At 45.1% G+C, this 27,394-nt stretch overlaps 1 protein-coding gene across 1 annotated transcript in view; it reads right to left on the bottom strand.

Moving 5' to 3' along the window:
- Positions 1-5: 5 nt before the first annotated feature.
- LOC311115117 (disco-interacting protein 2 homolog A-like) overlaps positions 6-27,394 on the bottom strand; it is a gene marked incomplete at both ends in the record, with an annotated part of 89,323 nt that continues 61,934 nt past the window's right edge. Inside the window, 12 exons of the mRNA XM_084190324.1 lie at positions 6-122; positions 2,524-2,633; positions 2,723-2,834; positions 3,327-3,448; positions 8,183-8,306; positions 9,037-9,117; positions 10,914-11,023; positions 11,207-11,408; positions 11,816-11,930; positions 12,064-12,191; positions 15,063-15,143; positions 18,324-18,469. Coding sequence (XP_084046450.1) covers positions 6-122; positions 2,524-2,633; positions 2,723-2,834; positions 3,327-3,448; positions 8,183-8,306; positions 9,037-9,117; positions 10,914-11,023; positions 11,207-11,408; positions 11,816-11,930; positions 12,064-12,191; positions 15,063-15,143; positions 18,324-18,469 — 1,448 coding nt within the window. The remainder of the gene's footprint in view (positions 123-2,523; positions 2,634-2,722; positions 2,835-3,326; positions 3,449-8,182; positions 8,307-9,036; positions 9,118-10,913; positions 11,024-11,206; positions 11,409-11,815; positions 11,931-12,063; positions 12,192-15,062; positions 15,144-18,323; positions 18,470-27,394) is intronic.

The raw sequence follows: 27,394 nt of genomic DNA, 5'->3' as shown, positions 1-27,394 counted from the left end.
CACCAGAGAGCGAAGCCCAGGCCGCAGTAGGGGTCCAGACAGAGGGCTATCTGGCGGGAGGGGTATAGCTCACACTGCAGTTTGATGGAGTGACACAAGGCACTGGTGGCAGCATGGGACATCTGGAGGAAGGGACAACAGGAGACACGTCAACACCACAACAACCACAGAACAACTGGTGGCAGCATGGGACATCTGGAGGAAGGGACAACAGGAGACACGTCAACACCACAACAACCACAGAACGACTGTCTGGTGGCAGCATGGGACATCTGGAGGAAGGGACAACAGGAGACACGTCAACACCACAACAACCACAGAACAACTGGTGGCAGCATGGGACATCTGGAGGAAGGGACAACAGGAGACACGTCAACACCACAACAACCACAGAACGACTGTCTGGTGGCAGCATGGGACATCTGGAGGAAGGGACAACAGGAGACACGTCAACACCACAACAACCACAGAACAACTGGTGGCAGCATGGGACATCTGGAGGAAGGGACAACAGGAGACACGTCAACACCACAACAACCACAGAACAACTGGTGGCAGCATGGGACATCTGGAGGAAGGGACAACAGGAGACACGTCAACACCACAACAACCACAGAACAACTGGTGGCAGCATGGGACATCTGGAGGAAGGGACAACAGGAGACACGTCAACACCACAACAACCACAGAACGACTGTCTGGTGGCAGCATGGGACATCTGGAGGAAGGGACAACAGGAGACACGTCAACACCACAACAACCACAGAACAACTGGTGGCAGCATGGGACATCTGGAGGAAGGGACAACAGGAGACACGTCAACACCACAACAACCACAGAACGACTGTCTGGTGGCAGCATGGGACATCTGGAGGAAGGGACAACAGGAGACACGTCAACACCACAACAACCACAGAACAACTGGTGGCAGCATGGGACATCTGGAGGAAGGGACAACAGGAGACACGTCAACACCACAACAACCACAGAACGACTGTCTGGTGGCAGCATGGGACATCTGGAGGAAGGGACAACAGGAGACACGTCAACACCACAACAACCACAGAACAACTGGTGGCAGCATGGGACATCTGGAGGAAGGGACAACAGGAGACACGTCAACACCACAACAACCACAGAACGACTGTCTGGTGGCAGCATGGGACATCTGGAGGAAGGGACAACAGGAGACACGTCAACACCACAACAACCACAGAACAACTGGTGGCAGCATGGGACATCTGGAGGAAGGGACAACAGGAGACACGTCAACACCACAACAACCACAGAACAACTGGTGGCAGCATGGGACATCTGGAGGAAGGGACAACAGGAGACACGTCAACACCACAACAACCACAGAACAACTGTCTGGTGGCAGCATGGGACATCTGGAGGAAGGGACAACAGGAGACACGTCAACACCACAACAACCACAGAACAACTGGTGGCAGCATGGGACATCTGGAGGAAGGGACAACAGGAGACACGTCAACACCACAACAACCACAGAACAACTGGTGGCAGCATGGGACATCTGGAGGAAGGGACAACAGGAGACACGTCAACACCACAACAACCACAGAACAACTGTCTGGTGGCAGCATGGGACATCTGGAGGAAGGGACAACAGGAGACACGTCAACACCACAACAACCACAGAACAACTGGTGGCAGCATGGGACATCTGGAGGAAGGGACAACAGGAGACACGTCAACACCACAACAACCACAGAACGACTGTCTGGTGGCACAGCCTTGTCACACTACTGGGGGGGGGGATCTCATTCTCTCTGCTTTTACCGTTCAAAGGTTAGGGTCAGGGGTCAGTTTCCCTTGACTCCAGCCAGGATGGGTTAGGGTCAGGGGTCAGTTTACCTTGACTCCAGCCAGGATGGGTTAGGGTCAGGGGTCAGTTTACCTTGACTCCAGCCAGGATGGGTTAGGGTCAGGGGTCAGTTTACCTTGACTCCAGCCAGGATGGGTTAGGGTCAGGGGTCAGTTTACCTTGACTCCAGCCAGGATGGGTTAGGGTCAGGGGTCAGTTTACCTTGACTCCAGCCAGGATGGGTTAGGGTCAGGGGTCAGTTTACCTTGACTCCAGCCAGGATGGGTTAGGGTCAGGGGTCAGTTTACCTTGACTCCAGCCAGGATGGGTTAGGGTCAGGGGTCAGTTTACCTTGACTCCAGCCAGGATGGGTTAGGGTCAGGGGTCAGTTTACCTTGACTCCAGCCAGGATGGGTTAGGGTCAGGGGTCAGTTTACCTTGACTCCAGCCAGGATGGGTTAGGGTCAGGGGTCAGTTTACCTTGACTCCAGCCAGGATGGGTTAGGGTCAGGGGTCAGTTTACCTTGACTCCAGCCAGGATGGGTTAGGGTCAGGGGTCAGTTTACCTTGACTCCAGCCAGGATGGGTTAGGGTCAGGGGTCAGTTTACCTTGACTCCAGCCAGGATGGGTTAGGGTCAGGGGTCAGTTTACCTTGACTCCAGCCAGGATGGGTTAGGGTCAGGGGTCAGTTTACCTTGACTCCAGCCAGGATACCCATGGTGGACACACTGAAGTCCAGGTAAGCCAGCATCTCTGGGGTGGGAGGCTTGTAGATCTGAGGACTCTTCTTCCTGGGGAGGTCGTCTGGGGTGGGAGAACAACAATATGAAGGTTTGGAGGGATGGATTTCACACACAGACCAGAGCAGTAATATCAGAGGGAGGGTGTGTTACCTGTATCCAGTACCAGCGGCCATGACTTGACGTCCACAGCAGCCGCAGCCTCTTTGGATTTCAACAGCTTCATTATTGCTTGGGTGGTCAGGATACACACTGATTTACTGACCTGTCACACACACACACACACACACACACACACACACACACACACACACACACACACAGTGTTATGTTGTACCTCTACCATCTTCTTGACAGGTTATTGATAATTATACTAATATTAGTGACATTAGGCTAGGTCATGTTAGTGAGATTAGACTAGGTCATGCTAGTGAGATTAAGCTAGGTCATGCTAGTGAGATTAGGCTAGGTCATGCTAGTGAGATTAGACTAGGTCATGCTAGTGAGATTAGACTAGGTCATGCTAGTGAGATTAAGCTAGGTCATGCTAGTGACATTAGGCTAGGTCATGCTAGTGACATTAGGCTAGGTCATGCTAGTGACATTAGGCTAGGTCATGCTAGTGAGATTAGGCTAGGTCATGCTAGTGAGATTAGGCTAGGTCATGCTAGTGAGATTAGGCTAGGTCATGCTAGTGACATTAGGCTAGGTCATGCTAGTGAGATTAGACTAGGTCATGTTAGTGAGAGCTGTGTACCTCTACAATCATTTTGACGGTAGGCAGGGTTGTGGCCAGGTTCTGAGGATGAGGGGGTCTGACGGTGACAGGAACACAGCCAGCGTACAGACACCCATAGAACGTGGCGATCAGGTCAATACCTGGAGAGAGACAAGGGCAAAGAGACCATCAGAGAACATTAGAAACCATCAGAGACCATCAGAGAACATTAGAAACCATCAGAGAACATTAGAAACCATCAGAGAACATTATAGACCATCAGAGAACATTAGAGAACATTATAAACCATCAGAGACCATCAGAGAACATTAGAGAACATTATAAACCATCAGAGACCATTAGAAACCATCAGAGACCATCAGAGAACATTAGAGAACATTATAAACCATCAGAGACCATCAGAGAACATTAGAGAACATTATAAACCATCAGAGACCACCAGAGAACATTAGAAACCATCAGAGAACATTAGAAACCATCAGAGACCATCAGAGAACATTAGAAACCATCAGAGAACATTAGAAACCATCAGAGACCATCAGAGAACATTGGAGAACATTATAAACCATCAGAGACCATCAGAGAACATTAGAGAACATTATAAACCATCAGAGAACATTATAAACCATCAGAGACCATCAGAGAACATTAGAGAACATTATAAACCATCAGAGACCATTAGAAACCATTAGAAACCATCAGAGAACATTAGAGTTCAGATCAAGACAAGACATGCAGTTCAGACTGTTTCCAGGGTTACGGTGCCTCTTTACATTGACGTGAGGAAACTTTGAATAAAGTTGCCACTGTAACAAACAAGTGTCATGAAATACATGCAACAGAAACTGGGTCCAGGTTTTGACTTGTCAGAAATGTCAGCAAGCCAGGCTAGCAACACTACATGACCAAAAGTACGTGGACACCTGCTTGTCAAACATCTCATTCCAAAATCATGGGCATTAATATGGAGTTGGTCCCCCCTTTGCTGCTATAACAGCCTCCACTCTTCTGGGAAGGCTTACCACTAGATGTTGGAACATTGCTTGATGTTGGGCAATTAGGCCTGGCTCGCAGTTGGTGTTCCAATTCATCCCAAAGGTGATCGATGGGGTTGAGGTCAGGGCACCGTGCAGGCCAGTAAACTTCTTCCACACCGATCTTGACAAACCATTTCTGTATGGACCTCGCTTTGTGCACGGGGGCATTGTCATGCTGAAATAGGAAAGGGCCTTCCCCAAACTGTTGCCACAAAGTTGGAAGCACAGGATCATTTAGAATGTCATTGTATGCTGTAGCGTTAAGATTTCCCTTCACTGGAACTAAGGGGCCTAGCCCGAACCATGAAAACAGCCCCAGACCATTATTCCTCCTCCGCAGGTAGCGTTCTCCTGGAATCCGCCAAACCGAGATTCGTCCATCGGACTGCCAGATGATGAAGCGTGATTCATCACTCCAGAGAATGCGTTTCCACTGCTCCAGAGTCCAATGGCGGCAAACTTTACACCACTCCAGCCGACGAACAGTTATTGTGCAGACATTGCTTCCAGAGGCAGTTTGGAACTCGGTAGTGAGTGTTGCAACCGAGGACAGACGATTCTGTGAGCTTGTGTGGCCTACCACTTCGCGGCTGAGCCTTTGTTGCTCCTAGACATTTCCACTTCACAATAACAGAACTTACAGTTGACCGGGGCAGCTCTAGCAGGGCAGTAATTTGATGAACTGATTTGTTGGAAAGGTGCCATCCTATGACGGTGCCACGTTGAAAGTCACTGAGCTCTTCAGTAAGGCCATTCTACTGCCAATGTTCGTCTATGGAGATTGCATGGCTGTGTGCTCAATTGTATACACCTGTCAGCAACGGGTGTGGCTGAAATTCACTCATTTGAAGGGGTGTCCACATACTTTTGTATATATAGTGTATGTACAGCAAAATAGCTAGGTAGCTCTCTGCTTGTCTAGCTAGCTAGCCACTTGTCTAGGTAGCACTCTGCTTGTCTAGCTAGCTAGCCACTTGTCTAGGTAGCTCTCTGCTTGTCTAGGTAGCTAGCTGCTTGTCTAGGTAGCTCTCTGCTTGTCTAGCTAGCTAGCTGCTTGTCTAGGTAGCTCTCTGCTTGTCTAGCTAGCTAGCTGCTTGTCTAGGTAGCTCTCTGCTTGTCTAGGTAGCTAGCTGCTTGTCTAGGTAGCTCTCTGCTTGTCTAGCTAGCTAGCTGCTTGTCTAGGTAGCTCTCTGCTTGTCTAGCTAGCTAGCCACTTGTCTAGGTAGCTCTCTGCTTGTCTAGCTAGCTAGCCACTTGTCTAGGTAGCTCTCTGCTTGTCTAGCTAGCTAGCCACTTGTCTAGGTAGCTCTCTGCTTGTCTAGCTAGCTAGCTACTTGTCTAGGTAGCTCTCTGCTTGTCTAGATAGCTAGCCACTTGTCTAGGTAGCTCTCTGCTTGTCTAGCTAGCTAGCTACTTGTCTAGGTAGCTCTCTGCTTGTCTAGCTAGCTAGCTACTTGTCTGGGTAGCTCTCTGCTTGTCTAGCTAGCTAGCCACTTGTCTAGGTAGCACTCTGCTTGTCTAGATAGCTAGCCACTTGTCTAGGTAGCTCTCTGCTTGTCTAGCTAGCTCGCCACTTGTCTAGGTAGCTCTCTGCTTGTCTAGCTAGCTAGCTACTTGTCTAGGTAGCACTTTGCTTGTCTAGCTAGCTAGCCACTTGTCTAGGTAGCTCTCTGCTTGTCTAGCTAGCTAGCCACTTGTCTAGGTAGCTCTCTGCTTGTCTAGCTAGCTCGCTACTTTTCTAGGTAGCTCTCTGCTTGTCTAGCTAGCTAGCCACTTGTCTAGGTAGCTCTCTGCTTGTCTAGCTAGCTCGCTACTTGTCTAGGTAGCACTCTGCTTGTCTAGCTAGCTAGCTGCTTGTCTGAACACGGAACGTTGCACACTGGTCTCTGATTGGCTAAATGTATTGTGGCAAGACTTTAGCTAAATATAATATATGTTGAATCTTCGAAACTCCAACAGACGACATGAGAAGCTCTAAAACGTCATGAGAATGACTGTTCAGATCAAACAAATTGTTCTAAAACTCCTTAAGACCGTCGCGTCACATCTTATGTATCTGAACTGGGCTTTAAAGACCAGTAGAGCCCATTAGAGAACACCAGAGACCAGTAAAGCCCATTAGATACCAGTAGAGCCCATTAGAGACCACCAGAGACCAGTAGAGCCCATTAGAGAACACCAGAGACCAGTAGAGCCCATTAGAGAACACCAGAGACCAGTAGAGCCCATTAGAGACCAGTAGAGCCCATTAGAGAACACCAGAGACCAGTAGAGCCCATTAGAGAACACAAGAGACCAGTAGAGCCCATTAGAGAACACCAGAGACCAGTAGAGCCCATTAGAGAACACCAGAGACCAGTAAAGCCCATTAGAGAACACCAGAGACCAGTAGAGCCCATTAGAGACCAGTAGAGCCCATTAGAGAACACCAGAGACCAGTAGAGCCCATTAGAGAACACCAGAGACCAGTAGAGCCCATTAGAGAACACCAGAGACCAGTAGAGCCCATTAGAGACCAGTAGAGCCCATTAGAGAACACAAGAGACCAGTAGAGCCCATTAGAGAACACCAGAGACCAGTAGAGCCCATTAGAGACCAGTAGAGCCCATTAGAGACCAGTAGAGAACACCAGAGACCAGTAGAGCCCATTAGAGAACACCAGAGACCAGTAGAGCCCATTAGAGAACACCAGAGACCAGTAGAGCCCATTAGAGAACACAAGAGACCAGTAGAGCCCATTGGAGAACACCAGAGACCAGTAGAGCCCATTAGAGACCAGTAGAGCCCATTAGAGAACACCAGAGACCAGTAGAGCCCATTAGAGACCAGTAGAGCCCATTAGAGACCAGTAGAGAACACCAGAGACCAGTAGAGCCCATTAGAGAACACCAGAGACCAGTAGAGCCCATTAGAGAACACCAGAGACCAGTAGAGCCCATTAGAGAACACAAGAGACCAGTAGAGCCCATTAGAGAACACCAGAGACCAGTAGAGCCCATTAGAGACCAGTAGAGCCCATTAGAGAACACCAGAGACCAGTAGAGCCCATTAGAGACCAGTAGAGGCCATTAGAGACCAGTAGAGAACACCAGAGACCAGTAGAGCCCATTAGAGAACACCAGAGACCATTAGAGAACACCAGAGACCAGTAGAGCCCATTAGAGAACACAAGAGACCAGTAGAGCCCATTAGAGAACACCAGAGACCAGTAGAGCCCATTAGAGAACACCAGAGACCAGTAGAGCCCATTAGAGAACACCAGAGACCAGTAGAGCCCATTAGAGAACACAAGAGACCAGTAGAGCCCATTAGAGAACACCAGAGACCAGTAGAGCCCACTAGAGAACACCAGAGACCAGTAGAGCCCATTAGAGAACACAAGAGACCAGTAGAGCCCATTAGAGAACACCAGAGACCAGTAGAGCCCATTAGAGAACACCAGAGACCAGTAGAGCCCATTAGAGAACACCAGAGACCAGTAGAGCCCATTAGAGAACACCAGAGACCAGTAGAGCCCATTAAAGACCAGTCGAGCCCATAGAGAACACAAGAGGCCAGTAGAGCCCATTAGAGCCCAGTAAAGACCAGTAGAGCCCATAAGAGCCCAATAGAGAACATGTAACACTTATAACAGTCTGGAGAGCTATGATCAGTCATCTTGCACTAGAGGGTTAGGGATTAGGGATCAGAAGTTAGGGGTCGTGGTTAGTAGTCAGAAGTTAGGTGCCAGAAGTTACAGGTCAGAAGTTACAGGTCAGAAGTTACAGGTTAGGGGTCTGAAGTTAGTGGTCAGAAGTTAGGGGTTAGAAGTTAAGGGTCAGGGGTTAGTGGAATTACCTGGAGGGTAAACTAGCGCTACGTGATCTCCGGGGTTGAGGCGTCCCTTCTCCATTAGTGCCACAGCAACACGCTCCGCCCGCTTTTGCAGCTGCAGACAGGAAGCAGTGCTCGACACTGTGCCCTGGACAACAACATCAGAGTTCCACCGTTAAAAACACTTAGTAACAAATCACCTTACACACTCAATACAGCACAAACACAACCAGAGCGTAGACATTGACAGTTTGCCTATGGTAAGTGTTGGCCTCTGTCAGAGAAGACATTGACAGTTTGCCTATGGTAAGTGTTGGCCTCTGTCAGAGAAGACATTGACAGTTTGCCTATGGTAAGTGTTGGCCTCTGTCAGAGAAGACATTGACAGTTTGCCTATGGTAAGTGTTGGCCTCTGTCAGAGAAGACATTGGCAGTTTGCCTATGGTAAGTGTTGGCCTCTGTCAGAGAAGACATTGACAGTTTGCCTATGGTAAGTGTTGGCCTCTGTCAGAGAAGACATTGGCAGTTTGCCTATGGTAAGTGTTGGCCTCTGTCAGAGAAGACATTGGCAGTTTGCCTATGGTAAGTGTTGGCCTCTGTCAGAGAAGACATTGACAGTTTGCCTAGGGAAAGTGTTGGCCTCTGTCAGAGAAGACATTGGCAGTTTGCCTATGGTAAGTGTTGGCCTCTGTCAGAGAAGACATTGACAGTTTGCCTATGGTAAGTGTTGGCCTCTGTCAGAGAAGACATTGGCAGTTTGCCTAGGGTAAGTGTTGGCCTCTGTCAGAGAAGACATTGACAGTTTGCCTATGGTAAGTGTTGGCCTCTGTCAGAGAAGACATTGGCAGTTTGCCTAGGGTAAGTGTTGGCCTCTGTACCTTGGCGTTGAGCACCAGGAACAGGTGATGGTCAGGTGTGGCCTGGGCCCTCCACTGGAGAACATCCTGCATGTATAGGAACTATAGGAGTCAACCAGAAGATACTCAGTATACAGACAGAATCAGGAGATAATCAGTATATAGACATAACCAGGAGATACTCAGTATACAGACAGAACCAGGAGATACTCAGTATACAGACAGAACCAAGAGATACTCAGTATACAGACAGAACCAGGAGATACTCAGAATACAGACAGACAGAACCAGGAGATACTCAGTATACAGACAGAACCAAGAGATACTCAGTATACAGACAGAACCAGGAGATACTCAGTATACAGACAGAACCAGGAGATACTCAGAATACAGACAGGCAGGACCAGGAGATACTCAGAATACAGACAGACAAAACCAGGAGATACTCAGTATACAGACAGAACCAGGAGATACTCAGTATACAGACAGAACCAGGAGATACTCAGTATACAGACAGAACCAAGAGATACTCAGTATACAGACAGAATCAGGAGATACTCAGTATACAGACAGAACCAGGAGATACTCAGAATACAGACAGACAGAACCAGGAGATACTCAGTATACAGACAGACAGAACCAGGAGATACTCAGTATACAGACAGACAGAACCAGGAGATAATCAGTATACAGACAGAACCAAGAGATACTCAGTATACAGACAGACAGAACCAGGAGATACTCAGAATACAGACAGAACCAGGAGATACTCAGTATACAGACAGAACCAGGAGATACTCAGTATACAGACAGAACCAGGAGATACTCAGTATATAGACAGAACCAGGAGATACTCAGTATACAGACAGACAGAACCAGGAGATAATCAGTATACAGACAGAACCAGGAGATACTCAGTATACAGACAGAACCAGGAGATACTCAGTATACAGACAGAACCAGGAGATACTCAGTATATAGACAGAACCAGGAGATACTCAGTATACAGACAGACAGAACCAGGAGATAATCAGTATACAGACAGAACCAGGATATACTCAGTATACAGACAGAACCAGGAGATACTCAGTATACAGACAGACAGAACCAGGAGATACTCAGTATACAGACAGAACCAGGAGATACTCAGTATATAGACAGAACCAGGAGATACTCAGAATACAGACAGAACCAGGAGATACTCAGTATACAGACAGAACCAGGAGATACTCAGTATACAGACAGACAAAACCAGGAGATACTCAGTATACAGACAGAATCAGGAGATAATCAGAATACAGACAGAACCAGGAGATACTCAGTATACAGACAGACAAAACCAGGAGATACTCAGTATACAGACAGAATCAGGAGATAATCAGTATACAGACAGAACCAGGAGATACTCAGTATACAGACAGAACCAGGAGATACTCAGTATACAGACAGAATCAGGAGATACTCAGTATACAGACAGAACCAGGAGATACTCAGTATACAGACAGAACCAGGAGATACTCAGTATACAGACAGACAAAACCAGGAGATACTCAGTATACAGACAGAACCAGGAGATACTCAGTATACAGACAGACAGAACCAGGAGATACTCAGTATACAGACAGAACCAGGAGATACTCAGTATACAGACAGAACCAGGAGATACTCAGTATACAGACAGAACCAAGAGATACTCAGTATACAGACAGAACCAGGAGATACTCAGTATACAGACAGAACCAGGAGATACTCAGTATACAGACAGAATCAGGAGATAATCAGAATACAGACAGACAGAACCAGGAGATACTCAGTATACAGACAGAACCAGGAGAAACTCAGTATACAGACAGAACAGCAGTTACATGTCTCTGTCTGTCCAGGTGATAGGTCTGTACCTTACGTGCCTGGTCATTGTCCTCTGGCTGAGCCACGTCTCTCCCACAGGCCTGAGCAATCCTCTTCCCTGCTACCAGGTTCCCCACGATCATAGAGGCAGGACCCACCTCTGTCCAACACACACCATCATCACCATCACCACCATTATCACCTCTGTCCATCAACAACAGTATGTTGATATTTGTTTCCTACTGAATAGATTTTTACTAACAGTACATTCTGAATAGTATACAGTCCAGCAATAGGCTGGTAGAAAATTCAGACACAGCCAGTGACACAAGTCCTATCCTACCTGGTTGTTTCTGCCGTGGTTTGGGCAGGTTGGTAACACAGGTGTGAGGACACATGAGGACGTTGCAGGGGTGGAGGGCTCCCTCCAGAAACCTCTGTTTGGTCTCTGAGATATGGATCCCCCCCAGCGGAGCCTTGGGCATTGTGTTGGCAGGGACCAGAGCTAGGCAGTATACCCCCACCTGGTGAATACTGTCTATAGCCTGTAGAAAAGAGAATAGATGTGCTGACAGGGACCACCTGGTGAATACTGTCTACAGCCTGACAGGGACCACCTGGTGAATACTGTCTACAGCCTGACAGGGACCACCTGGTGAATACTGTCTACAGCCTGGCAGGGACCACCTGGTGAATACTGTCTACAGCCTGTAGAAAAGAGAATAGATGTGCTGACAGGGACCACCTGGTGAATACTGTCTACAGCCTGACAGGGACCACCTGGTGAATACTGTCTACAGCCTGACAGGGACCACCTGGTGAATACTGTCTACAGCCTGACAGGGACCACCTGGTGAATCCTGTCTCCAGCCTGACAGGGACCACCTGGTGAATCCTGTCTCCAGCCTGACAGGGAGGGGTTCCTACATGATGTATATATACTGTGTTGTACCTGAAGAACGCGGCTCATCCACTGGAAGCTTCCCTCCTCTGAAGCATCTGGTCTCTGTTCTGCCACCACTACAATACGCTCATCATGGAGAACCGAGACGGAGAACACTGCTATCCTAGAACACAACAACACAGAGAACACTGCTATCCTAGAACACAACAACACAGAGAACACTGCTATCCTAGAACACAACAACACAGAGAACACTGCTATCCTAGAACACAACAACACAGAACCCCCCTCCTCACCTCCCCCTGTAGACAAACTTCATGGGCTCCACCGCCAGCGCCGTGGCAACCACATCATCAGCGTTGTGTCTCCGCCCACTCACCGTCATCAGCCCGTCCATTCTACCCACGATAAACACCAGGTTGTCCTGGAGACCACACACACACACACACACACACACACACACACACACACACACACACACACACACACACACACACACACACACACAGAGAGGGTGATTAGTCACTGTCCAACACATCTAGTCAAATAAAATAAAATGTGTATTTGTCACATGCTTGGTAAAAAACAGGTGTAGACTAACAGTGAAATGGATGGTCAGGTCCAGCAGTATGTCAAATCAAATCAAATGTTATTTGTCACATGCTTGGTACAACATACTAACAGTGAAATGGATGGTCAGGTCCAGCAGTTTGTCAAATCAAATCAAATGTTATTTGTCACATGCTTGGTACAACATACTAACAGTGAAATGGATGGTCAGGTCCAGCAGTTTGTCAAATCAAATCAAATGTTATTTGTCACATGCTTGGTACAACAGACTAACTGTGAAACCCTTATCTACTGACATCAGCTATACCTCATTTAGCAGCTAAACTCAGCACAAGAGAAACATCATCTCACTGTCAACTGCGTGTAAATATTTGTATGAACATAACAAGATTCAACAACTGAGACATAAACTGAACAAGTTCCACAGACATGTGACTAACAGAAATGGAATAATGTGTCCCTGAACAAAGGGGGGGTCAAAATCAAAAGTAACAGTCAGTATCTGGTGTGGCCACCAGCTGCATTAAGTACTGCAGTGTATCTCCTCCTCATGGACTGCACCAGATTTGCCAGTTCTTGCTGTGAGATGTTACCCCACTCTTCCACCAAGGCACCTGCAAGTTCCCGGACATTTCTGGGGGGGAATGGCCCTAGCCCTCACCCTCCGATCCAACAGGTCCCAGACGTGCTCAATGGGATTGAGATCCGGGCTCTTCTCTGGCCATGGCAGAACACTGACATTCCTGTCTTGCAGGAAATCACGCACAGAACGAGCAGTATGGCTGGTGGCATTGTCATGCTGGAGGGTCATGTCAGGATGAGCCTGCAGGAAGGGTACCACATGAGGGAGGAGGATGTCTTCCCTGTAACGCACAGCGTTGAGATTGCCTGCAATGACAACAAGCTCAGTCCGATGATGCTGTGACACACCGCCCCAGACCATGACGGACCCTCCACCTCCAAATCGATCCCGCTCCAGTGTACAGGCCTCAGTGAAACGCTCATTCCTTCGACGATAAACACGAATCTGACCATCACTCCTGGTGAGACAAAACCGCAACTCGTCAGTGAAGAGCACTTTTTGCCAGTCCTGTCTGGTCCAGCAACAGTGGGTTTGTGCCCATAGGCGACGTTGTTGCCGGTGATGTCTGGTGAGGACCTGCCTTACAACAGGCCTACAAGCCCTCAGTCCAGCCTCTCTCAGCCTATTGCGGACAGTCTGAGCACTGATGGAGGGATTGTGCATTGCCGGTGTAACTCGGACAGTTGTTGCCATCCTGTACCTGTCCCACAGGTGTGATGTTCAGATGTACCGATCCTGTGCAGGTGTTGTTACACGTGGTCTGCCACTGCGAGGACGATCAGCTGTCCGTCCTGTCTCCCTGTAGCGCTGTCTTAGGCGTCTCACAGTACGGACATTGCAATTTATTGCCCTGGCCACATCTGCAGTCCTCATGCCTCCTTGCAGCATGCCTAAGGCACGTTCACGCAGATGAGCAGGGAGACTGGGCATCTTTCTTTTGGTGTTTTTCAGAGTCAGTAGAAAGGCCTCTTTAGTGTCCTAAGTTTTCATAACTGTGACCTTAATTGCCTACCGTCTGTAAGCTGTTAGTGTCTTAACGACCGTTCCACAGGTGCATGTTCATTAATTGTTTATGGTTCATTGAACAAGCATGGGAAACAGTGTATAAACCCTTTACAATGAAGATCTGTGAAGTTATTTGGATTTTTATTAATTATCTTTGAAAGACAGGGTCCTGAAAAAGGGACATTTCTTTTTTTGCTGAGTTTACATTAAGCAGCTATATTTAGCAGCTACATTTAGGTTCTACATTAAGCAGCTACATTAAGCAGCTACACTTAGCAGCTACACTTAGCAGCTACACTTAGCAGCTACACTTAGCAGCTACACTTAGCAGCTACACTTAGCAGACATCATGCTAGCAGCTAGCAGACATCATGTTAGCATATACATTTAGCAGATACATTTAGCAGACATCATGCTAGCAGACATAATGCTAGCAGATACATTCAGCGGATATCATGCGAACAGATACAATTAGCAGATCTATTTAGCAGACATCATGCTAGCAGACATCATGCTAGCAGATACATTCAGCGGATATCATGCTAACAGATACAATTAGCAGATCTATTTAGCAGACATCATGCTAGCAGACATCATGCTAGCAGATACATTCAGCGGATATCATGCGAACAGATACAATTAGCAGATCTATTTAGCAGACATCATGCTAGCAGACATCATGCTAGCAGATACATTCAGCGGATATCATGCGAACAGATACAATTAGCAGATCTATTTAGCAGACATCATGCTAGCAGACATCATGCTAGCAGATACATTCAGCGGATATCATGCTAACAGATACAATTAGCAGATCTATTTAGCAGACATCATGCTAGCAGACATCATGCTAGCAGATACATTCAGCGGATATCATGCGAACAGATACAATTAGCAGATCTATTTAGCAGACATCATGCTAGCAGACATCATGCTAGCAGATACATTCAGCGGATATCATGCTAACAGATACAATTAGCAGATCTATTTAGCAGACATCATGCTAGCAGACATCATGCTAGCAGATACATTCAGCGGATATCATGCTAACAGATACAATTAGCAGATCTATTTAGCAGACATCATGCTAGCAGCAGGGGATGTAAGGATACTAGTAGTGGAGAACATTGAACTCACAGGTCCTACAAAGCCCAGTAGTGATGTCCTGGTGAAGGGTCTGCTACTGATGGGGCCTCCTGATGATGTTACTGGGGTGGTCTGGAACATAATGTATAATCACATTATACACAGCACTACACACACACTACACACACACTACACTACACACACACACACTACACTACACACACTACACTACACTACACTACACACACACACACACACACACACACACTACACTACACACACACACTACACACACACACACACACACACACTACACTACACTACACTACACTACACTACACTACACACACACACACACACACACACACACTACACACACACACTACACTACACACACACACACACTACACTACACTACACTACACACACACACACTACACACACACACTACACTACACACACACACACTACACTACACTACACACACTACACTACACACACACACTACACACACACACACACACACACACTACACAGCTCCTAATGCTGTTACTGGGATGATCTGGAACAGGTAACAGGACTATACACAGCTCCTAATGCTGTTACTGGGACGATCTGGAACAGGTAACAGGACTATACACAGCTCCTAATGCTGTTACTGGGATGATCTGGAACAGGTAACAGGACTATACACAACTCCTAATGCTGTTACTGGGACGATCTGGAACAGGTAACAGGACTATACACAGCTCCTAATGCTGTTACTGGGACGATCTGGAACAGGTAACAGGACTATACACAGCTCCTAATGCTGTTACTGGGATGATCTGGAACAGGTAACAGGACTATACACAGCTCCTAATGCTGTTACTGGGACGATCTGGAACAGGTAACAGGACTATACACAGCTCCTAATGCTGTTACTGGGATGATCTGGAACAGGTAACAGGACTATACACAGCTCCTAATGCTGTTACTGGGACGATCTGGAACAGGTAACAGGACTATACACAGCTCCTAATGCTGTTACTGGGATGATCTGGAACAGGTAACAGGACTATACACAGCTCCTAATGCTGTTACTGGGATGATCTGGAACAGGTAACAGGACTATACACAGCTCCTAATGCTGTTACTGGGACGATCTGGAACAGGTAACAGGACTATACACAGCTCCTAATGCTGTTACTGGGATGATCTGGAACAGGTAACAGGACTATACACAGCTCCTAATGCTGTTACTGGGATGATCTGGAACAGGTAACAGGACTATACACAGCTCCTAATGCTGTTACTGGGATGATCTGGAACAGGTAACAGGACTATACACAGCTCCTAATGCTGTTACTGGGATGATCTGGAACAGGTAACAGGACTATACACAGCTCCTAATGCTGTTACTGGGACGATCTGGAACAGGTAACAGGACATTTACATTTTACATTTTAGTCATTTAGCAGACGCTCTTATCCAGAGCGACTTACAGTTAGTGAATACATATATATATATATTTTTATACTGGCCCCCCGTGGGAATCGAACCCACAACCCTGGCGTTGCAAACACCATGCTCTATCAACTGAGCTACATCCCTGCCGGCCATTCCCTCCCCTACCCTGGACGACGCTGGGCCAATTGTGCGCCGCCCATGAGTCTCCCGGTCGCGGCCGGCTGCGACAGAGCCTGGATTCGAACCAGGATCTCTAGTGGCACAGTTAGCACTGCGATGCAGCGCCTTAGACCACTGCGCCACTCAGGACTATACACAGCTCCTAATGCTGTTACTGGGACGATCTGGAACAGGTAACAGGACTATACACAGCTCCTAATGCTGTTACTGGGACGATCTGGAACAGGTAACAGGACTATACACAGCTCCTAATGCTGTTACTGGGACGATCTGGAACAGGTAACAGGACTATACACAGCTCCTAATGCTGTTACTGGGATGATCTGGAACAGGTAACAGGACTATACACAGCTCCTAATGCTGTTACTGGGATGATCTGGAACAGGTAACAGGACTATACACAGCTCCTAATGCTGTTACTGGGACGATCTGGAACAGGTAACAGGACTATACACAGCTCCTAATGCTGTTACTGGGACGATCTGGAACAGGTAACAGGACTATACACAGCTCCTAATGCTGTTACTGGGACGATCTGGAACAGGTAACAGGACTATACACAACTCCTAATGCTGTTACTGGGACGATCTGGAACAGGTAACAGGACTATACACAGCTCCTAATGCTGTTACTGGGACGATCTGGAACAGGTAACAGGACTATACACAGCTCCTAATGCTGTTACTGGGACGATCTGGAACAGGTAACAGGACTATACACAGCTCCTAATGCTGTTACTGGGATGATCTGGAACAGGTAACAGGACTATACACAGCTCCTAATGCTGTTACTGGGATGATCTGGAACAGGTAACAGGACTATACACAGCTCCTAATGCTGTTACTGGGACGATCTGGAACAGGTAACAGGACTATACACAGCTCCTAATGCTGTTACTGGGACGATCTGGAACAGGTAACAGGACTATACACAGCTCCTAATGCTGTTACTGGGACGATCTGGAACAGGTAACAGGACTATGCACAGCTCCTAATGCTGTTACTGGGATGATCTGGAACAGGTAACAGGACTATACACAGCTCCTAATGCTGTTACTGGGATGATCTGGAACAGGTAACAGGACTATACACAGCTCCTAATGCTGTTACTGGGATGATCTGGAACAGGTAACAGGACTATACACAGCTCCTAATGCTGTTACTGGGATGATCTGGAACAGGTAACAGGACTATACACAGCTCCTAATGCTGTTACTGGGATGATCTGGAACAGGTAACAGGACTATACACAGCTCCTAATGATGTTACTGGGATGATCTGGAACAGGTAACAGGACTATACACAGCTCCTAATGCTGTTACTGGGATGATCTGGAACAGGTAACAGGACTATACACAGCTCCTAATGCTGTTACTGGGATGATCTGGAACAGGTAACAGGACTATACACAGCTCCTAATGCTGTTACTGGGATGATCTGGAACAGGTAACAGGACTATACACAGCTCCTAATGCTGTTACTGGGACGATCTGGAACAGGTAACAGGACTATACACAGCTCCTAATGCTGTTACTGGGATGATCTGGAACAGGTAACAGGACTATACAACATGAGTCACTCAGTATTGCCTTTATTTAACCAGGACAGTAATTGAGGATACGTGTTATTTTGCAATAACAACCTGACCACTATGGCTGTTAAATCTCAAAGTGACAGTACAAACCTGGAAGATGTTCTTGGTCATTCCCGGGAGGCCGTAGTATGCCATGCCGGTGCTGCCGGTGCTGCCAGAACTGACACAGATCTCCCCCACCTCATCTGTCTGGCAGAGATACGGAGTCCCCTCCACACGCACCACACACACCAACACTGTGGACACACACACACACACACATCATAACATCACACACACACACACACCAACACTGTGGACACAAACACACATCATAACATCACACACACACACACATCATAACATCACACACACACACACACACACCAGCGCTGTGGACACACACACACGTCATAACATCATACATACACACACAAACGCTGTGGACACACATATCAACGGTACCCCCCTGTATATATAGCCTCCCTACTGTCACTTTATTTTTACTTCTGCTCTTTTTTTCTCAACACTTTTTTTGTTGTTGTTTTATTCTTACTTTTTTTGTTTAAAATAAATGCACTGTTGGTTAAGGGCTGTAAGTAAGCATTTCACTGTAATGTCTGCACCTGTTGTATTCGGCGCATGTGACCAATAAAATTTGATTTGATTTGATTTGATTTGATCACAGACACACCAGAGCTGTGGACACACACACTGACTGGATATCAATAAACAAAGCATTGTCATAAATAGGACAAAGCGTTTCTCCTAAACCCCTAAAAAACCCTGGACTCTTGTTACAGGCTAAGTTCTTTAGGTTTTTCCAATGCTACAGGCTGTTCTTTAGGGTTTTTCCCTTGTTACAGGCTGTTCTTTAGGTTTTTCCCTTGTTACAGGCTGTTCTTTAGGGTTTTTCCCTTGTTACAGGCTGTTCTGTAGGTTTTTCCCTTGTTACAGGCTGTTCTGTAGGTTTTTCCCTTGTTACAGGCTGTTCTGTAGGTTTTTCCCTTGTTACAGGCTGTTCTTTAGGTTTTTCCCTTGTTACAGGCTGTTCTGTAGGATTTTCCCTTGTTACAGGCTGTTCTGTAGGTTTTTCCCTTGTTACAGGCTGTTCTGTAGGATTTTCCCTTGTTACAGGCTGTTCTGTAGGATTTTCCCTTGTTACAGGCTGTTCTGTAGGTTTTTCCCTTGTTACAGGCTGTTCTGTAGGTTTTTCCCTTGTTACAGGCTAAGTTCTTTAGGTTTTCCCCTTGTTACAGGCTGTTCTTTAGGGTTTTTCCCTTGTTACAGGCTTTTCTGTAGGATTTTCCCTTGTTACAGGCTGTTCTGTAGGTTTTTCCCTTGTTACAGGCTGTTCTGTAGGTTTTTCCCTTGTTACAGGCTGTTCTGTAGGGTTTTCCCTTGTTACAGGCTATTCTGTAGGTTTTTCCCTTGTTACAGGCTAAGTTCTTGAGGTTTTTCCAATGCTACAGGCTGTTCTTTAGGGTTTTTCCCTTGTTACAGGCTGTTCTTTAGGATTTTCCCTTGTTACAGGCTAAGTTCTGTAGGTTTTTCCCTTGTTACAGGCTGTTCTTTAGGTTTTTCCCTTGTTACAGGCTGTTCTTTAGGGTTTTTCCCTTGTTACAGGCTGTTCTTTAGGATTTTTCCCTTGTTACAGGCTAAGTTCTGTAGGTTTTTCCCTTGCTACAGGCTAAGTTCTGTAGGTTTTTCCCTTGTTACAGGCTAAGTTCTGTAGGTTTTTCCCTTGTTACAGGCTAAGTTCTTTAGGGTTTTCCCTTGTTACAGGCTAAGTTCTTTAGGTTTTTCCCTTGTTACAGGCTAAGTTCTTTAGGTTTTTCCCTTGTTACAGGCTAAGTTCTTTAGGTTTTTCCCTTGTTACAGGCTAAGTTCTTTAGGTTTTTCCCTTGTTACAGGCTAAGTTCTTTAGGGTTTTTCCCTTGTTACAGGCTGTTCTGTAGGTTTTTCCCTTGTTACAGGCTAAGTTCTTTAGGTTTTTCCCTTGTTACAGGCTAAGTTCTGTAGGTTTTTCCCTTGTTACAGGCTAAGTTCTTTAGGTTTTCCCCTTGTTACAGGCTAAGTTCTTTAGGTTTTTCCCTTGTTACAGGCTAAGTTCTGTAGGTTTTTCCCTTGTTACAGGCTAAGTTCTTTAGGTTTTTCCCTTGTTACAGGCTAAGTTCTGTAGGTTTTCCCCTTGTTACAGGCTAAGTTCTTTAGGTTTTTCCCTTGTTACAGGCTAAGTTCTTTAGGTTTTTCCCTTGTTACAGGCCAAGTTCTTTAGGTTTTTCCCTTGTTACAGGCTGTTCTTTAGGTTTTTCCCTTGTTACAGGCTGTTCTTTAGGGTTTTCCCTTGTTACAGGCTGTTCTTTAGGGTTTTCCCTTGTTACAGGCTGTTCTTTAGGGTTTTCCCTTGTTACAGGCTGTTCTTTAGGGTTTTCCCTTGTTACAGGCTAAATTCTTTGGGGTTTTTCCTTGTTACAGGCTGTTCTTTAGGTTTTTCCCTTGTTACAGGCTGTTCTGTAGGTTTTTCCCTTGTTACAGGCTGTTCTGTAGGTTTTTCCCTTGTTACAGGCTAAGTTCTGTAGGTTTTTCCCTTGTTACAGGCTAAGTTCTTTAGGTTTTTCCCTTGTTACAGGCTAAGTTCTTTAGGTTTTTCCCTTGTTACAGGCTGTTCTGTAGGGTTTTCCCTTGTTACAGGCTAAGTTCTTTAGGTTTTTCCCTTGTTACAGGCTAAGTTCTGTAGGTTTTTCCCTTGTTACAGGCTAAGTTCTTTAGGTTTTTCCCTTGTTACAGGCTAAGTTCTTTAGGTTTTTCCCTTGTTACAGGCTAAGTTCTTTTTCCCTTGTTACAGGCTAAGTTCTGTAGGTTTTTCCCTTGTTACAGGCTAAGTTCTTTAGGTTTTTCCCTTGTTACAGGCTAAGTTCTTTAGGTTTTTCCCTTGTTACAGGCTAAGTTCTGTAGGTTTTCCCCTTGTTACAGGCTAAGTTCTTTAGGTTTTTCCCTTGTTACAGGCTAAGTTCTGTAGGTTTTTCCCTTGTTACAGGCTGTTCTTTAGGTTTTTCCCTTGTTACAAGCTAAGTTCTGTAGGTTTTTCTCTTGTTACAGGCTAAGTTCTTTAGGTTTTTCCCTTGTTAAAGGCCAAGTTCTTTAGGTTTTTCCCTTGTTACAGGCTGTTCTTTAGGTTTTTCCCTTGTTACAAGCTGTTCTTTAGGGTTTTCCCTTGTTACAGGCTGTTCTTTAGGTTTTTCCCTTGTTACAGGCTAAGTTCTGTAGGTTTTTCCCTTGTTACAGGCTGTTCTTTAGGGTTTCCCTTGTTACAGGCTGCTGTTTAGGTTTTTCCCTTGTTACAGGCTAAGTTCTGTAGGTTTTTCCCTTGTTACAGGCTAAGTTCTGTAGGTTTTTCCCTTGTTACAGGCTGTTCTTTAGGGTTTTCCCTTGTTACAGGCTGCTGTTTAGGTTTTTCCCTTGTTACAGGCTAAGTTCTGTAGGTTTTTCCCTTGTTACAGGCTAAGTTCTTTAGGTTTTCCCCTTGTTACAGGCTAAGTTCTGTAGGTTTTTCCCTTGTTACAGGCTGTTCTTTAGGGTTTTCCCTTGTAACAGGCTGTTCTTTAGGTTTTTCCCTTGTTACAGGCTGTTCTTTAGGGTTTTCCCTTGTTACAGGCTGTTCTTTAGGTTTTTCCCTTGTTACAGGCTAAGTTCTGTAGGTTTTTCCCTTGTTACAGGCTAAGTTCTTTAGGGTTTTTCCCTTGTTACAGGCTGTTCTGTAGGTTTTTCCCTTGTTACAGGCTAAGTTCTGTAGGTTTTTCCCTTGTTACAGGCTAAGTTCTTTAGGTTTTTCCCTTGTTACAGGCTAAGTTCTTTAGGTTTTTCCCTTGTTACAGGCTGTTCTGTAGGTTTTTCCCTTGTTACAGGCTAAGTTCTTTAGGTTTTTCCCTTGTTACAGGCTAAGTTCTTTAGGTTTTTCCCTTGTTACAGGCTAAGTTCTTTAGGTTTTTCCCTTGTTACAGGCTAAGTTCTTTTTTCCCTTGTTACAGGCTAAGTTCTGTAGGTTTGTCCCTTGTTACAGGCTAAGTTCTTTAGGTTTTTCCCTTGCTACAGGCTAAGTTCTTTAGGTTTTTCCCTTGTTACAGGCTAAGTTCTTTAGGTTTTCCCCTTGTTACAGGCTAAGTTCTTTAGGTTTTTCCCTTGTTACAGGCTAAGTTCTGTAGGTTTTTCCCTTGTTACAGGCTGTTCTTTAGGTTTTTCCCTTGTTACAGGCTAAGTTCTGTAGGTTTTTCTCTTGTTACAGGCTAAGTTCTTTAGGTTTTTCCCTTGTTACAGGCTGTTCTGTAGGTTTTTCCCTTGTTACAGGCTAAGTTCTTTAGGTTTTTCCCTTGTTACAGGCTGTTCTGTAGGTTTTTCCCTTGTTACAGGCTAAGTTCTTTAGGTTTTTCCCTTGTTACAGGCTAAGTTCTGTAGGTTTTTCCCTTGTTACAGGCTAAGTTCTTTAGGTTTTCCCCTTGTTACAGGCTAAGTTCTTTAGGTTTTTCCCTTGTTACAGGCTAAGTTCTGTAGGTTTTTCCCTTGTTACAGGCTAAGTTCTTTAGGTTTTTCCCTTGTTACAGGCTAAGTTCTGTAGGTTTTCCCCTTGTTACAGGCTAAGTTCTTTAGGTTTTTCCCTTGTTACAGGCTAAGTTCTTTAGGTTTTTCCCTTGTTACAGGCCAAGTTCTTTAGGTTTTTCCCTTGTTACAGGCTGTTCTTTAGGTTTTTCCCTTGTTACAGGCTGTTCTTTAGGGTTTTCCCTTGTTACAGGCTGTTCTTTAGGGTTTTCCCTTGTTACAGGCTGTTCTTTAGGGTTTTCCCTTGTTACAGGCTGTTCTTTAGGGTTTTCCCTTGTTACAGGCTAAATTCTTTGGGGTTTTTCCTTGTTACAGGCTGTTCTTTAGGTTTTTCCCTTGTTACAGGCTGTTCTGTAGGTTTTTCCCTTGTTACAGGCTGTTCTGTAGGTTTTTCCCTTGTTACAGGCTAAGTTCTGTAGGTTTTTCCCTTGTTACAGGCTAAGTTCTTTAGGTTTTTCCCTTGTTACAGGCTAAGTTCTTTAGGTTTTTCCCTTGTTACAGGCTGTTCTGTAGGGTTTTCCCTTGTTACAGGCTAAGTTCTTTAGGTTTTTCCCTTGTTACAGGCTAAGTTCTGTAGGTTTTTCCCTTGTTACAGGCTAAGTTCTTTAGGTTTTTCCCTTGTTACAGGCTAAGTTCTTTAGGTTTTTCCCTTGTTACAGGCTAAGTTCTTTTTCCCTTGTTACAGGCTAAGTTCTGTAGGTTTTTCCCTTGTTACAGGCTAAGTTCTTTAGGTTTTTCCCTTGTTACAGGCTAAGTTCTTTAGGTTTTTCCCTTGTTACAGGCTAAGTTCTGTAGGTTTTCCCCTTGTTACAGGCTAAGTTCTTTAGGTTTTTCCCTTGTTACAGGCTAAGTTCTGTAGGTTTTTCCCTTGTTACAGGCTGTTCTTTAGGTTTTTCCCTTGTTACAAGCTAAGTTCTGTAGGTTTTTCTCTTGTTACAGGCTAAGTTCTTTAGGTTTTTCCCTTGTTAAAGGCCAAGTTCTTTAGGTTTTTCCCTTGTTACAGGCTGTTCTTTAGGTTTTTCCCTTGTTACAAGCTGTTCTTTAGGGTTTTCCCTTGTTACAGGCTGTTCTTTAGGTTTTTCCCTTGTTACAGGCTAAGTTCTTTAGGTTTTTCCCTTGTTACAGGCTAAGTTCTGTAGGTTTTTCCCTTGTTACAGGCTGTTCTTTAGGTTTTTCCCTTGCTACAGGCTAAGTTCTGTAGGTTTTTCTCTTGTTACAGGCTAAGTTCTGTAGGTTTTTCCCTTGTTACAGGCTGTTCTTTAGGGTTTTCCCTTGTTACAGGCTGCTGTTTAGGTTTTTCCCTTGTTACAGGCTAAGTTCTGTAGGTTTTTCCCTTGTTACAGGCTAAGTTCTTTAGGTTTTCCCCTTGTTACAGGCTAAGTTCTGTAGGTTTTTCCCTTGTTACAGGCTGTTCTTTAGGGTTTTCCCTTGTAACAGGCTGTTCTTTAGGTTTTTCCCTTGTTACAGGCTGTTCTTTAGGGTTTTCCCTTGTTACAGGCTGTTCTTTAGGTTTTTCCCTTGTTACAGGCTAAGTTCTGTAGGTTTTTCCCTTGTTACAGGCTAAGTTCTTTAGGGTTTTTCCCTTGTTACAGGCTGTTCTGTAGGTTTTTCCCTTGTTACAGGCTAAGTTCTGTAGGTTTTTCCCTTGTTACAGGCTAAGTTCTTTAGGTTTTTCCCTTGTTACAGGCTAAGTTCTTTAGGTTTTTCCCTTGTTACAGGCTGTTCTGTAGGTTTTTCCCTTGTTACAGGCTAAGTTCTTTAGGTTTTTCCCTTGTTACAGGCTAAGTTCTTTAGGTTTTTCCCTTGTTACAGGCTAAGTTCTTTAGGTTTTTCCCTTGTTACAGGCTAAGTTCTTTTTTCCCTTGTTACAGGCTAAGTTCTGTAGGTTTGTCCCTTGTTACAGGCTAAGTTCTTTAGGTTTTTCCCTTGTTACAGGCCAAGTTCTTTAGGTTTTTCCCTTGTTACAGGCTAAGTTCTTTAGGTTTTCCCCTTGTTACAGGCTAAGTTCTTTAGGTTTTTCCCTTGTTACAGGCTAAGTTCTGTAGGTTTTTCCCTTGTTACAGGCTGTTCTTTAGGTTTTTCCCTTGTTACAGGCTAAGTTCTGTAGGTTTTTCTCTTGTTACAGGCTAAGTTCTTTAGGTTTTTCCCTTGTTACAGGCTGTTCTGTAGGTTTTTCCCTTGTTACAGGCTAAGTTCTTTAGGTTTTTCCCTTGTTACAGGCTAAGTTCTTTAGGTTTTTCCCTTGTTACAGGCTAAGTTCTTTTTTCCCTTGTTACAGGCTAAGTTCTTTAGGTTTTTCCCTTGTTACAGGCTAAGTTCTTTAGGTTTTTCCCTTGTTACAGGCTAAGTTCTTTAGGTTTTCCCCTTGTTACAGGCTAAGTTCTTTAGGTTTTTCCCTTGTTACAGGCTAAGTTCTGTAGGTTTTTCCCTTGTTACAGGCTGTTCTTTAGGTTTTTCCCTTGCTACAGGCTAAGTTCTGTAGGTTTTTCTCTTGTTACAGGCTAAGTTCTTTAGGTTTTTCCCTTGTTACAGGCCAAGTTCTTTAGGTTTTTCCCTTGTTACAGGCTGTTCTTTAGGGTTTTCCCTTGTAACAGGCTGTTCTTTAGGTTTTTCCCTTGTTACAGGCTGTTCTTTAGGGTTTTCCCTTGTTACAGGCTGTTCTTTAGGTTTTTCCCTTGTTACAGGCTAAGTTCTGTAGGTTTTTCCCTTGTTACAGGCTGTTCTTTAGGGTTTTCCCTTGTTACAGGCTGCTGTTTAGGTTTTTCCCTTGTTACAGGCTAAGTTCTGTAGGTTTTTCCCTTGTTACAGGCTAAGTTCTTTAGGTTTTTCCCTTGTTACAGGCTGTTCTGTAGGTTTTTCCCTTGTTACAGGCTAAGATCTTTAGGTTTTTCCCTTGTTACAGGCTAAGTTCTGTAGGTTTTTCCCTTGTTACAGGCTAAGTTCTTTAGGTTTTTCCCTTGTTACAGGCTAAGTTCTTTAGGTTTTTCCCTTGTTACAGGCTAAGTTCTTTTTCCCTTGTTACAGGCTAAGTTCTGTAGGTTTTTCCCTTGTTACAGGCTAAGTTATTTAGGTTTTTCCCTTGTTACAGGCTGTTCTGTAGGTTTTTCCCTTGTTACAGGCTAAGTTCTTTAGGTTTTTCCCTTGTTACAGGCTAAGTTCTGTAGGTTTTTCCCTTGTTACAGGCTAAGTTCTTTAGGTTTTTCCCTTGTTACAGGCTAAGTTCTTTAGGTTTTTCCCTTGTTACAGGCTAAGTTCTTTTTCCCTTGTTACAGGCTAAGTTCTGTAGGTTTTTCCCTTGTTACAGGCTAAGTTCTTTAGGTTTTTCCCTTGTTACAGGCTAAGTTATTTAGGTTTTTCCCTTGTTACAGGCTAAGTTCTTTAGGTTTTTCCCTTGTTACAGGCTAAGTTCTGTAGGTTTTTCCCTTGTTACAGGCTGTTCTTTAGGTTTTTCCCTTGTTACAGGCTAAGTTCTGTAGGTTTTTCTCTTGTTACAGGCTAAGTTCTTTAGGTTTTTCCCTTGTTACAGGCCAAGTTCTTTAGGTTTTTCCCTTGTTACAGGCTGTTCTTTAGGGTTTTCCCTTGTTACAGGCTGTTCTTTAGGGTTTTCCCTTGTAACAGGCTGTTCTTTAGGTTTTTCCCTTGTTACAGGCTGTTCTTTAGGGTTTTCCCTTGTTACAGGCTGTTCTTTAGGTTTTTCCCTTGTTACAGGCTAAGTTCTGTAGGTTTTTCCCTTGTTACAGGCTAAGTTCTTTAGGTTTTTCCCTTGTTACAGGCTAAGTTCTTTAGGTTTTTCCCTTGTTACAGGCCAAGTTCTTTAGGTTTTTCCCTTGTTACAGGCTGTTCTTTAGGGTTTTCCCTTGTAACAGGCTGTTCTTTAGTTTTTTCCCTTGTTACAGGCTGTTCTTTAGGGTTTTCCCTTGTTACAGGCTGTTCTTTAGGGTTTTCCCTTGTTACAGGCTGTTCTTTAGGTTTTTCCCTTGTTACAGGCTAAATTCTTTGGGGTTTTTCCTTGTTACAGGCTGTTCTTTAGGTTTTTCCAATGCTACAGGCTGTTCTTTAGGGTTTTTCCCTTGTTACAGGCTGTTCTTTAGGTTTTTCCCTTGTTACAGGCTGTTCTTTAGGGTTTTTCCCTTGTTACAGGCTGTTCTGTAGGTTTTTCCCTTGTTACAGGCTGTTCTTTAGGGTTTTCCCTTGTAACAGGCTGTTCTTTAGGTTTTTCCCTTGTTACAGGCTGTTCTTTAGGGTTTTCCCTTGTTACAGGCTGTTCTTTAGGTTTTTCCCTTGTTACAGGCTAAGTTCTGTAGGTTTTTCCCTTGTTACAGGCTGTTCTTTAGGGTTTTCCCTTGTTACAGGCTGCTGTTTAGGTTTTTCCCTTGTTACAGGCTAAGTTCTGTAGGTTTTTCCCTTGTTACAGGCTAAGTTCTGTAGGTTTTTCCCTTGTTACAGGCTGTTCTTTAGGGTTTTCCCTTGTTACAGGCTGCTGTTTAGGTTTTTCCCTTGTTACAGGCTGTTCTGTAGGTTTTTCCCTTGTTACAGGCTAAGTTCTTTAGGTTTTTCCCTTGTTACAGGCTAAGTTCTGTAGGTTT

Source organism: Coregonus lavaretus (genome assembly GCF_964263955.1).
Source record: "Coregonus lavaretus genome assembly, contig: HAP1_SCAFFOLD_2089, whole genome shotgun sequence".
Taxonomy (NCBI): Eukaryota; Metazoa; Chordata; class Actinopteri; order Salmoniformes; family Salmonidae; genus Coregonus; species Coregonus lavaretus.
The sequence above is the reverse complement of the archived record's forward strand: the minus strand, read 5'-3'. Positions and strand labels throughout refer to the sequence as shown.